Source organism: Diabrotica undecimpunctata, chromosome 9, assembly GCF_040954645.1.
Source record: "Diabrotica undecimpunctata isolate CICGRU chromosome 9, icDiaUnde3, whole genome shotgun sequence".
Classification (NCBI taxonomy): Eukaryota; Metazoa; Arthropoda; class Insecta; order Coleoptera; family Chrysomelidae; genus Diabrotica; species Diabrotica undecimpunctata.
The window spans coordinates 84,062,812-84,076,970 of record NC_092811.1 but is presented as its reverse complement, the minus strand read 5'-3'; the positions used below and the strand labels follow the sequence as shown (position 1 = coordinate 84,076,970).

At 35.5% G+C, this 14,159-nt stretch overlaps 1 protein-coding gene across 3 annotated transcripts in view; it reads right to left on the bottom strand.

Moving 5' to 3' along the window:
- LOC140450207 (choline transporter-like protein 1) overlaps positions 1–14,159 on the bottom strand; it is a 233,635-nt gene that overhangs the window by 174,191 nt on the left and 45,285 nt on the right. Inside the window, exon 1 of one of the 3 annotated variants that reach the window (XM_072543686.1) lies at positions 9,058–9,138. The exons of the other annotated variants lie outside the window; for them this stretch is intronic. Within the exon in view, the coding sequence (XP_072399787.1) occupies positions 9,058–9,069 (12 nt within the window). The 5' untranslated portion in view covers positions 9,070–9,138. Of the gene's footprint in view, positions 1–9,057; positions 9,139–14,159 lie in introns of those variants that run through there. 3 annotated transcript variants of the gene reach the window in all.

Below are 14,159 nucleotides of genomic sequence, written 5' to 3'. Positions count from 1 at the left end.
TCATTCATCATCATCCAGTCTTTATTTATCACGTCCACTACTGAACACAGACCTCCCTCAAAACTCCTCCATTCTTTACGATTTTGTGCTTTTTATTGCCAATTTTTGGTGATAGCCTGATGTCGTCAGCCCAACGTGTAGGTGGTCTTCCTCTACTACGGTTGTTTGCTCTTGGCCTCCAATTTATAATTTTGCTTGTTCATCGTGAGTCGTGCATTCTCGATACATGGCCTGCCCAGTTCCATTTCAGTTCCGCTATGCGTTCCATCACATCAGCAATACTGGTCCTTCTTCGCATATCTTCGTTTCTTATTCGGTCCCGCAACGTTACTTCCAGAAAAGTTCGTTCCATTCGTCTCGGTGCCACTCTCAATTTCGAAGCCTTAGTCTTGGTTAGAGTCATAGGTCATGACCGGTAATACGCATTGGTCAAATACTTTTCTTTTGAGGTTAATTGGTATTTTGACTCTAAGTGTGTCTCGCAGTTATTCAAAAGCTGCCCACGCTAAAGTAATTCGTCTTTGGATTTCGCATGTTTCTGTTCATCACTGCTGATTATTATTTCATGATCCAAATACGTATATTTCTCCACCAGTTCTACCACGTTGTCTTGAATAATTAAATTGTTATTGGGGACCATATTTGTCACAAACTTAGTTTTGGTTAAGTTCATTCTGAGGCCCACCTTCAAACATGCAAAGTCCAATTCATTTAACATATCTGTGGCTTCTCCCAAATTATCTGTGATAAGGACAATGTCGTCTGCGAAACTGAGATGGTTTAGCTTTTCGCCGTCTATTACGCCGTCATAGCAAGTAAATAAAAGAAACAAAATAAGGGCTAGTTAGCCTAGAAAAGAATAATTAAAATTAATTAAATAATATTCTAATATCCGAATTAATAAGAATAAATTCGACACAGTTTAACGTATACATTTCAAATTAAAAACAAAGAATAACAATTGAGCTAGTTTAACATAAGCCTGAATGTTTAAAAAATTACGACACTTTAGACCTTGTCGGAAAATAATACAAGGTACGAATTGTTAAACAAGTGATAAGAATTGAGCTGACTAAGAAGTTTGACATGGCGTGATAAAGTTTAACACATGGAATAGATGGCATATTCAGCGAAAACGTAGAAACAAATCTCCACTTCACGCGTGACAAAAGAATCTAAGGTACGAGTTGGCAAGAGATAAAAACAAACGGAAGTTGGTCAAAAGGGTAGTAGCGTTCTGGCAACCGAGCCAGAGGGTAGTGCTGGCGCATCCGGTGCCAGTGGTACCTCGGCAGTCGGCAGTCAGCGCGGCAAGCGTTAGCTCAATTATCGTGATATTCATGTGCGACGGAAGGTAGAGATTCGAAAATACGAATTTTTCGTCTCGCTCAGTACCGCCATAACGTACAGTGAATTCCAGCGTTCATCCAGACTATTCCAGAGTTCCAGTTTGGACTACAACGCGTATTCATTAGCTAGGGCCTAAGTACGCTAAGGTAACGAACAATGTTTACTAACCATTTTGGGAACAATTAATAGTAGGTTATCCGCCTTTAAATTCCCTTAGTAAAATCTCTTCTCGTCTCCCTTCGCAAACAATAATAACCACTAATAGCTCATTGTGCGTTTGGTGTAGTAGTTGTAAAATTACGATTTGTTAATTATACAGTAAGTTGAAAGTGGCTTGTTTTATTTTACCGTTAGATAGAGACAAGAAGGGAACACATTTTTGCTTTGTACATCTTCCTGGCTTCTAACGCAAGCCCATAGCCTCTGACTCTTTACAGGGCCTGCATCGGAGTACCCTTCAGCCCCTATGCTGTTTGTCTTCCTACCCTCTTGTAAATCCGCGAGGGCGAAATCACGACCTATTCGAACTAGTGGACCAGTATGCCTCAAATTCGCTCGGACAGCTAAATCTCCTTTAAACACAGGGGATATTTCAGTGGTGACAGTGCTAAGCATCCCTTAGCTTCAATCCTAGATTTATTACAGGTTATAGCATTGTTTCAATCTTTGGGCACCTCTCTTTGCTGCAAACGTTTGCTGCTTTGCTTTGCTAAAATATCTCGAGATATTTCAATTAGCTTTAACTGATGTTACGGAAAAATATAATGACATATTTTTCCTAATAAAAATACTAATTTGTTTGATATAAGATCCATCCGCGACAAGGTTTTAAATACAAGAGGCAGAACTCTTTCTGACTTTATGCATGTAAAAGGTTTTTGTGTTATAAACAGGAAAGCTATTTCATACTCTCCCGCTTTGTTAACTTTTGCTAATTCTCTAGGAAAAAGTGTAATTGATTTGTTTTGGATGAACAGTCTTTGAAAATGAAAAGAACTGTTTATTAGTTGTCGTATGTCACTTAGTATTGTACTGAAAGATACCGGTTTTACATAGCTAAAAGATAATCCAAGGTAAGGACTGATTGAACAGTCTCATATTGCTGCGAAGAGAGCAGACTTTTTGAGATTATATCAAAAATATAAACACGAAGAACTATAAAAGTTTGTTTTTATAGATGAAACTTGGATTATTCAGAATGATTTTATAGGTCGCTTTTGCAGAAGCCTTATTTTTCTCCAATAGACTACCATGGGGAAAAGAACCAGGAAATTTTTTTATCGTGGATTGAAAATTGACTACTAAAAAGTTTGTCTAAACTATACCTAATTATAATGGATAACGCTCTATACCATAGCATGTTGTTAGAGAAAGCACCAAACACGATTTCAACAAAGACTGAAATAAAAGATTGGTTCACTAACAATAAATTGCCTTTTAATGAGACAATGTTAAAAAACGAGCTTTTGCAGATTGTTGCGCAGTAAGTACGCCTAATGAGAGTTTAGTTCAGGTTATCAATATTTATTTTTAGAAACAAGCCACCCCCAAAATATATCTTAGATGATCTAGCAGATGAATAGGGACACAAAGTGTTACGTCTAACATCATCTCACTGTATTTTAAATGCTATAAAATTAATATGGGAAATTGCCAAAAACCATTATAACAGGCATATTGGTGGAGATGGATATAAAGAATGTAAAGCTTTAAACATGTGAAAAGAAGCTCTACAAACTGTTGCCCCCAAGATATGGCAAAATTCGATAAGTCAGATAGGAAATGTAATTAAAAAGTGGTACAACCGAGAGCATATACTAGATAAGACAGGAAATTCTACCTATTATAATTAATATAAACGATGACAGTGATTAAAGCAGCAGCAGCTGTGACATAGACAGTTATTAGTAAATAAAGCATCTTATGGCCCCTTGAATATTAAAATTAAGCTTCTTTTTTTATAGGTTTAAACTGATGATGAAACAAAGTTCTTCTAAAATTCTAAAAAAAAATAGAAAATACTATAGAACGAGTTAATAAAATACAACATTTTCAATTAACTCCCGATTAATTTCATTTGATGTAAAAAATCTTTTTCCTAGTATTCCTCCTACAGAAACTTTTGTTCTAGTAAAAAATCTTTTAGACCATAATACTACAAATCCAATCATTACATCTGAAATTTTACACCTTCTCGAACTTTGCATAAACCAGGACTACTTTGAATTTAATAATTAAATATATACAAACAACAGTGCAGGACTTTTAATGGGTAATACTCTAAGCCCATTACCATCATATATTTTTATGGATCATCTAGAGACAAAGATTTCAAAACATCACGTATTCAAAAAGTTTTTATATTGGTGGAGATACGTAGACGATATACTGGTATGTTTTACAGGAACTAACAGACAACTTGATTAATTTTTATCGCATATTAATTCACTCCATAGTCATATTGAATTTACAATAGAAACAGAACAAAATGAATCCATTAATTTTTTAGATTTAAAAATCATCAGACTTAAAAATAAACATAAGTTCTCCATATTTAAGAAACCTACCCATACTGACACGACTATACACAATCCCCTCTTACACATCCCCTCTTACACAACATAAACTGGCAGCCTATCATAGCATGATACACAGATTAATAGAAATTCCGATGTCAAAATACACTAGAGAAAAAACCCAGTACCTTCTGCTCGATTACATATGCAGGCAAAATAAAAACAAAAATAGCCAAACACATAAAAAAGAATGGAATAACACCAGCTTTTAAAACAAACAACAACTTAAGCAAAAATATAAAAAACAACAAGAGCCAAAATAAAAAGCACTTAAACAGTGGTGTATACAAACTTAAATGTGGCGACTGCCCAAAAACCTACATCGGTCAAACTGCTAGAACCTTTAACAAACGTATAGCAGAACATAAAAGGCTTTCAATAACAGAAAACAGATTCTATACACGTGCTTCACCTTCTAGATCATAATCACTCTTTTAATGACGAATTTCAAATTTTTCACATCCAAAATAAAGCCCTTAACTTTCTTAGAATCTATGAAAATTAACAAATTAAAAAACACAGAGATAATTCTGAATGACCAACTTGAGACAAACAGCTCTCCCCTCCTCAACATATTCTGTTAAAGACTTTAAATTGTTAACACGTGCAAAAATTGATCACTTGAGAAATGCTTGCCGAAACAGCTTTAGTGATAAAATATTATAATAAATTTTGTGGAAGTTTTGAAAACAAAGTTTTTAGTGTTTTATTGTTATACAAAATGAATTTCCATCAAGTAACGGTCTAGTCCTTTACTTATAAAAAAAAGAGCCTGGCACTTGGGGAGTGCCGACAGAAGCGAATACTTCTTATGCAGGTTACTGCTGTTAGTTGTTTCTCCTTGTCCCAGGTTCCCCAGATTCTACTATTACATTTTAAATAGGCAAATAAAATTACACTGTGTGCAGTCGATTCATTTTTCTTGTCAAGCTTTGTATTTTTTTGTAAATAAGAAACAACTAAGTGCACTTAATGTATTTCTTCGTATTTTTCTCGTAGCACTACAACCCATGGTGGGTTTTGGCTGACTGCACAACTTGCTTCCATCTTGAAGGGTCGTCCATGTTGGGTCAGTGGGTAGCCCCACTGTTCTTAGATCTAACCATATATTCTCTCCTCTTCTCTATTATAGTCTCTCCATCGCAGTCGTGGACGTCCTAAGGGCTTCGTTTCTGTGGGGACTTCCTCCCATATTAACTTGGGAAGGCGGTTATTAGGGAGTCTATAGACATGGCCAGCCCATCTTAGACGTTGGGATTTATTCTCTTGGACTATATCGCTCGCTCTATACATCTGCTTGACCTCAGCATTTGTTCTCATTCGTTACTGGTTGCTATTAATGTCGTGATAAGGCCCAAAGATTCTTCTGATGATTTTCACCTCAAAACATCTAAGTTTTCTTTTAGTTTCTTTGCTCTTACTACCTTGGTCAGTCTCACACACATACATGAGCACCGGTCTAATTACCGTTTTATATATTCTAATCTTGTCTAATATATATTCTGATGTTCGTGTTAGGTTTTTAGATTTAATAGTATTGTGGAGGCTGTACATACATCTGTTTGCTCCCTAATTCTTCCTTTAATCTCTTCCGCGATATCGTTATCTGCAGGGATTATTCCTCCGAGATATTTAAAACTCTCCACTCTTTCAAAGTTGTATGGGTTTATTGTAATATTTTGCCCTATTCCATCTCGTCACTTTTGTCTGTTAATGCACATGTATTTGGTTTTCTCTTCGTTTACCCTTCAACCAGTTTTCTTTGCCTCTACCTTTAATTTATTAAAAGTCTCCTTCACATTGGTTACTGTGTTTCCCACAATGTCTATGTCATCTGCGTATGCTAGTAGTAATTTTGGTCCATTTACTGTCAGTAATTCTGTTTTAAGTTGTGCTGCTCTTATTACTTTCTCCAGGATGATATTAAAGAGAAGAGGTGACAGAGCATCTCTTTGTTTCAGGTCACTGCTTATTTTGAATGATTCTGAGAGTTTGTTACCTATCCGTACTCTGGATCTACAGCTATTCACACATAACTTAACAAGTTAAGTTAAGTTGGATAAGTTTTTTTGGAACTAAAATTTCTGCCATTGCATTCCACATCTGATCCCTTTTAATGCTGTCGTACGTTTGCCGGAAATCTATGAAGAGATTATGGATAGTTCTATTGAATTCCCATCCTTTTTCAAGCAGCTGTCTTAGAGTAAAGATCTGATATATAGTCGATCTATGTTTTCTGAAGCCGACTTGGTATTCCCCCGTGAAATTTTCTACAAACGGTGTCAGCCTACTTAATAGGATGTTAAGATTTTATATGGCGTATTAAGTAGGGAGTTGCCTCTATAATTAGAGCACTTCGTTTTGTCTCCCATTTAATGGATGGGGATTATGACACTTCGTGCCATTTTGTTGGTATTTTCTCTTCGTTCCATAGAAGTGTTATTAGTTTGTGTATTTGTCTTTGTCTTTGTATATCTATTTAGGGGTCCTCTATCTGTAGGTTTACCCCAAAATATATATTTTCTCCATGTTCTTCCTCTTGATGTATGTTTAGTAAAGTCTTGAAATATCCTTGCCATGTTTGGAGCAGTTCTGTTTCATTTATTATTATTTTATCATTTTTTCTGAGTACAGACACGCATCTAGGTCTGAAGCCTTTCTTTTCGTTTGACACTGATTTGTCAAATGCTCGACTATTTGACTGTTGCCTATTTATTTCCATTTCTTCATATTTCTGTTGCTCGTTCTTCCTTTTTTCTCTCTGATTAATTTTCTTGTTTCTCGGCGTGAAGTTGCATAGTTTTCTTGGTTGAGTTTACCGAAAGTACAAGCTGATTATAGCCGCAAATGTCAAACATGGAACAAAAAATTTCGGTTTAGCAGTGTTGGCACGTTTTTATAATGTAGATGCTGTATGCTTCAAATATAAAAAGATAAAGCTTTAGAAAACTACATTTTGTTTATATTATGTTTAGAATTCTGCAATTTTTGATTTGTATAAAACAACAATGAGTAAATATTTGTTTCTTTTTAGATTAATTGCCTTTAATTATTAGAATTTTTTTTAGCAATTGCCCTTTGATAGATTAGGGGATAGATTTTGCAATCGTCAAATTAGCAGTTGCCAGATTACAACAGATGTTTACAATTAATTTTGAAAGAGACAAATATTTACTCGTTATTGCTTCATATAAATTAAAAATTGCAGAATTCATAAAATAGTATAATGAAAATGTACTTTTTAAAAACTTTATCTCTTTATATTTGAAGCATACAATATATGCATTATAAAACATGCCAACACTGCCAAACCGAAATATTTTTAACATTTGCGGCTATATTCAGCTTGTACTTTCGGTAAACTCAAGCGTTTTCTTTACTTTCTGCTGTTCCTTGTTGAAGCATAATGTTTCGCTTTATCTATCTGTCGTGAATTTTTTCTTGACATTCTCTATTAAACCATTTCCTTGTTCTCTTCCTGCTTTTTCCTATTATTAGTTCTTCTGACTCCGTAATTTATTTTTCCATTTGTTGCCGCAGCCTTTCGACATCGTTGCTCTGGTCTATTGTATTTAGATGTTGTTTAATTTTTTGTTTGTAATTTTCTCGGATTTTCTCATTTTGCATTTCCTCAATGTTCCACGGTCCCAATGCTTCGTTGGCCTTAGGTTTCTCTGAAGATATTCTCAACCTGATTTTTACTCTTACTAGGTGATGGTCTGTATCTCCATCTGCTCCCCTGAGGCTTCTTACATCCAACACATTACTTCCGGGTCTGGCATCGATAATTACGTGGTCAATTTGGTTCCGCGTGGAGTGGTCATTAGAGACCTAAGTCTGTTTATGAATGTTTTTATGTTGGAACATAGTAGACTTTACAAGCATATTGTTAGCCGATGCTAGCTCTACGAGCCTTTGTCCATTGACGTTTGAGATATCGTGGAGGCTGTGTTGTCCTATTGTCGGTCTTAGGTTAGGTTCTTTGCCAATTTTTGCATTGAAGCCTCCACAGATAATCTGCATGTCTTGTTTGGGGATTTTCTCAAGCGTTCTTTCGAGTTGTTCATAGAAGTAATCTTTAATATGTTCGTCTTTATCTTCTGTCGGAACATCTGCGAATATAATAGAAATATTGAACCATTTTTCTTTCAGTCTAGTATAACAAAGTCTTTCACTAATGGACGTGAAACATAATACTGTTCAGGTATTCTTCTCTTTCGTACTACGAAACCTGTGCCAAATTCGTGTTTTCCTGTCTGGTTTCCACTGTAGAAAATGACCGCCTTGTCTATTTTTATGTTTCCCGTGTCTAGCCACCTTAGTTCTTGTATTGCCGTTATGTCCATTCCTACTTTTCTAACTGTTTTATTGCATGTTTAGATGCTCCCGTCCGGTACCAACTTAGAACATTTCATGTCACAACATTCAAAGTCCTTTTCCATTGTGATTGTCGTTTTCCATATGTATCTGTTCGATTCTGAGGCAAACTTGCAGTTTTCATAACAGACTGTATTTATAAGGGCAGGTTGTTGGCCTTCCGTTTAACCCTCATTTATCTGGACTTGGAACCGGCAAGAAAGACTGTTGAGCTACTCGTTTCACCCAACAGTCATTCCAGGCGAAGTTTTAATGTATTTCGACTGTATAAAAATTCCGCAAATGGACTTATAGACTGGACAGACTAAATCATGGTTCAGATTTAAGCATGGTTGATGACGAATTTGGAGATATACGGTTTTTCCTGTTAACATATTGATGCTTGTCGATTTAATGGTATTAAAAAGTCAAAATTAAAAGAAATAGAATTATTGGATTTTTCCAGTACGCCCATGATAGGTATTAATACTACCACAGCTCCTGCTATACACTTTAAATCATATAACTCATTTAGCCAATTTCCAGAATATCAAAAGGTACAATGTATTGAATAATACTAAAATATCGCCCTGCATACTATTTGTTTAGTTATTCATCGTTAGTGTCGTATTATTGAATTATCACAATTTTATTTTACTAAAAATAAAATTATCATTTAAAATACCCTGATTTATGTATGTATTTTGTTTTTAAATTTGTGAAAACCAACATAATAAAACTAAATTAAACAAAAATAATCAAGAAATATTTTTACCGTAATTTGCATCACTACCTTCTCACCACTTATTAATGTGAAAATTCAAGTGAATCTTGAGGCTATAATAATTTGACATTTTCATTGTTTGGGAACATAATTTGACTTTTCGTTCACCATCGTCATTATTGTTTTTGTTTCTTACACTATTTTGACGTTTTGTTATTAAGTTTTTAAGATAGTATAGGTTATTTAAATTATTTTAATTAATTGCAAAATATCACATCATTTTTCAATAGCAGAATATGCAGACAGTTTGAATAGTAAATAGTGATGAAAACAGCAGTTTATTGATTGAAAGTTGGCGCCAATTTGTTAAAGAATTAATAAACGATTTTTTTAACGACTTATAGTGCAGAAAACTTCATATTGAATTTGAATTAAAATAAAATTTTTATGTGTGATGAACAGTTGATAAAATAATAGTGTACAGTGTCCAAAAACAACATAAACAGGACCTGTTGGCCCAGAGAAGAAGCGCAGAAACTCCAGATGACCAAAAATGTAAGTGAGTTTGGCGATATAGTATACTATAATATTTACGAGGATTTGCCAGAGAATAATGATAATGATGATTTAAACTCAAATTCAGATTGTACAGACTCTGACACGGATAATTCAGGTCCATCAGATGCAAATTTTAATTTAAATTCGAATACTGTAATACTCAAAGGTCCGCCACTGCGGCTCAAGATGTGTCAAGTGAGGAGAAAATCACTAAAGCAAAGAATGCCGAAAAGACAAAAATACTGAAAAAAAATGTGCAAACATCAAATTACAGGGGTTGTTCAAAGGCACCCAAAAAGAAAAAATGTGCTACACCACAAGAAGCAGAAGCATACAAAGTGCACCAGCTACAGAATCTGTCAGCTACGCACAGGCAACCAGGAAGACACAACAGCCGAAAGAACTAAAATCCGTGGTCATTTCTAAAACAGCAATCATTATAGCCAGCCTCAACGAACAGTTGAAGAACTTCATATTTATGTTCGAGAAGATGATTAATGTAGTAACGCAATGGGTAGTATTGATGTAAGCAGAACTGTCTAACCGGTTGGACAATCCGCGAATAGGATCATGGAATTCAAATGGGCTAAAACAAAAAATCAACTCTCTGGACGAGTTTTCCAACACACTTGAACTAGACATCGTAGCTTTACAAGAAACTAAAATAACGGAACAAACAAAAACAAAATTTCTGGGCTACAGAAATGATGTCTACAGAAATGACGACAGGAAAAGGAATCAAACACCAAGTAATTCCTACACCAGATTGTCTGATCACTGTCATGTCATCAAATGTCATTTTGGACACAAAGGAGCCCACCATTATCATTGGAGACCTAAACTCAAGATCGCCCAAGTGGTTCGACAAAACCACAAACCGTAGCACAGAACCTGCATACTTCCATGGTGGAGACAGACTTCCTACAATCGTGGACATAGCAATTCTACAAAACGTGGGCCAATGACACAAAATATACTCAATGAACAAGGGTGAATCAAATCACAAACCATTTGTATTGACCCCGGAAGCAGTAAAAATAAACTGTTTGGAAACCTACAAGAAAAAACGGACAAGTTGACCAAACTACAAAAGAATAGTAAACGAAACTATCGGTGTAATAACAACAATAAACACAAAACAAGAACTAGAGGAATCTAGAAAAAACGATACAAAATGCTATCGCGGCCAACAACACAGAAGAAGAAACACCAACAGTAAGGGGACGATTCAAAAAAATTAGCAACGAGCTAAAAAAACTAATAAAGGAAAAAACAGAAAAAGACAAAGGACCAACAGATCAAGAAACAAAGAAGAAATAGGGAAGTAAAAAAATAATTAGAAGAACATCGAAACGAAAATTGGGACATATATCCAGAACTAATCCCAAATAAATTTGCGTTCTGGAAGCTATCTAAAATACTTAAAAAAGATAACAAGATTCCACCCTTATGGGGAAAATGGAATTGTGTACGCAGACGAAGACAAAGCGGAAGTTATGAAAAACACGTTAGAAAGAGAATGTAGGAAAAATTATCATTTCGATGAAGATCTCGACTTCACAGAAGAACTGTAAAGAAAATACAGAGCAATGAAAAGAAGAAACGGCAATATAGATATTACTTATACCTCCCCTGAAGAGGTCAGACAGTTGATCAAGCGCACTAACGCCAAAATAGAGCTCTGAAGGAGCTGCCATCAAAAGCAATAGTATACATAACAAATTTAATCAACCACATCCTCAGATTAAGACATTTTTCTGGTAGGTGGGAGGAAACCCACGTAATAACGATCGAAAAACCAGGGAAAAATGTCAAATTTCCACAGAATTATCGGCCGATAAGCTTATTACCAGCAATAAGCAAAATTGCAGAGCGGGTCGTACTAGCTAGGCTAAAATAAAAATCAGAAGAAATCGGAATAATACCTGAAGCTCAGTTCGGATTCAGATCCGAACACTCATGTGAACTTTAGGTACTGCGTCTAGCAGAATATATCACAAAAGGGTTTATCGAAAAGAAATATACAGCAGCCGCCTTACTAGATGTCAGTAAAGTATTCGACAGAGTCTGGCACGAAGGCCTGCTGTATAAAATGAACCAATATGGTTATAGTGAAGCGATGAAATGTCTTCTCTCATCATACCTAGCCGACAGAAGGTGCAGAGTTCGGATAGAACCAACCTTGTTCAAAGATGGAGCCATGGAGGCTAGTGTGCCACAGGAGCAGTGTTGTCACCGTATCTATACACCATATACACAGAAGACACTCCAACCGAACCCAGATTGTTGCTAAGTCTATATGCAGACGAAACAGCGATAGCTGTTAGCAGTACCAACCCAGATCTAGCAACAATACACCTACAAAGGGCACTTGACGAACTACAAGACTTGTGTATACAGTGAAAATAGCTGTCAATTCTGATGAAACACAGGCTGTCATGTAACAAAAAAGAAGAGGAGGACCAAATAAGGTTCTATCCCTATTCGATAACCAAATCGAATGGTCAAATCAAGCCAAATATCTAGGCGTTACGTTGAAAAAAAAAGCTGACCTTTACAGAACACGTGAAACAAACGATCCAGAAAGCTAAAATAATTAGAAGTCAACTTTCATCGGTTGGAAGAGTAAACTGAGATTTAAAACAAAGATTAGGATGGCAAACTGTATAATTTTACCGACACTAACATACGCATCGGCCGCATGGGGACACACTTACAAATCTAACAGAAATAAAATACAAATAGTCCAGAAGAATATGATCAGAGAGGCTCTGAATATACCTAAATAAGTTCCATAAAGGTAAGTATTTAGGGACTCAGAACAAAAGAGAATCCTGAGACAATGGACAAAAAAGCACAGGTGATTTTCAACGATCTCCGGAACCATCCTAGTAGATTATTAAGAGAGCTGATAGACTATGACGAAAACCAAATGACAGTACATAGTCGGCCCAGACAGTGGCTAGCTGGATATAGAGAAGACCCAGAAGAACATTGAGGAAATGATAGCCATACAGTAGTCGAATAAACGCAGTAACACAAGGCGCAAAAAATACCCTATCCTTATATTTTATTTCTTTTATTTAGTTATTTTTATTTTTAATACTTATAACAAAAATTATTTTGCCAATTCGGCGGCTGAGTGACCAAGCACTGAGTCACCGACTTAGGTCCGTGACTCGCTGTCCGGAACACACATTTTGGGACACGTCTAAAATCATGTAAAAATGAACTTCAGTCATTCATAGGGAAAAAAAGTTCTTCTAACTACCCCTAAAATCAGGTGGCTTAACCACATAAAGTAAAATAGAGGATGTCCAATTGCCCAAGGCATCCAAAGTAACTTTCAGTACAAAGCCTCCTCATTCGTTATGTCCTGCGATGGGGAGGGGTGGTTGGGTATAGCTTGAAGGGTCAGTGCGTGTTCGTGTGCGCGTGTGTGTGTGTGTGTGTGTGTGTGTGTGTGTGTGTGTGTGTGACGGAAATGGAAGGCCTGTCAGCAGAGAAAATCAAAGACGATTTCAAGAACGTATCGTCAAACGTTTCAAACGTAAATCAATATTTAAAAATTTTTTAATGTCTAAGTTGCATTTTTCCAAACTTTTAATTGATAGTAGATAAAAATAAATATGCCATTTCAATTGTCTATTTGTCTAATTTGTAAAATTCCTATTAGAGATATATTAGAGAAATTTTTTCTAAGAATGCCAATTCTTTAAAAATTGATTCATTTTTTTTAGCTTTAATAAATCAGTTGATTAGGTGGTGGTAGTGTAATATTTGACCAAAACATGAGACACATCCAGCTTACGGTTGAAAAGTTACGACGAATAGAAATTTGAGTTAAAATTCACAACTGTTATTAACAAATGCATAATGTGTTATGTTGAAACAAATTATAGAATTAATTTTATCTGAATTTATCAACTATAAACACATTTACGGTTGTGATGTTGCTAATATAAAATATTGCAAGTCTTTTAAATTACCAAATTTTATATCTATCGACAACGCCGAACTTTATGCTATTGAAAGAGCTTAAAGAAAGTTCTTATTGGTTGAACAAAAATAATAATTGAAAACTGACAGCTTTTTTGTAGTCACTATTATTTCAAAATAATTTTAGATTACTGATTTTACTCATATAGTAGCCTGATGTACTCAATTGGTTTGAAATGTTTTGACGTTTATCATAAAAAAACTTCTTCACGTAAATGAAAAACCATAGTAATTCGGTTATTTTTAAATATTCCACCAATTCAACACTGCGATGAAGCCCAAGCAGAAGAGATTGTAATTGTGTACGAGGAAGCGCATTTGCGTCCGTGCGAGCGATATTCTTTTGTAAACAAAAAAATATCGCACGGAGTCTCAGGAGTAGTTAATCTACAGTTTCAAACATTTTAAAAAGGTACCATGGACAGGCAATTTTGTACGAGGACCTGGTCAAGGACGCCCAAGGTGCACAACCGCAATTGATGGCCATTTTTGGGTTCATAATTCTACAAGAAATCGCTCATTGACATCAATGCACCTCAGAAATGGGCTAAGATTAAAAGAAGCAAACTTAAAGCCAAGACGCCCTGCAAAAGTTC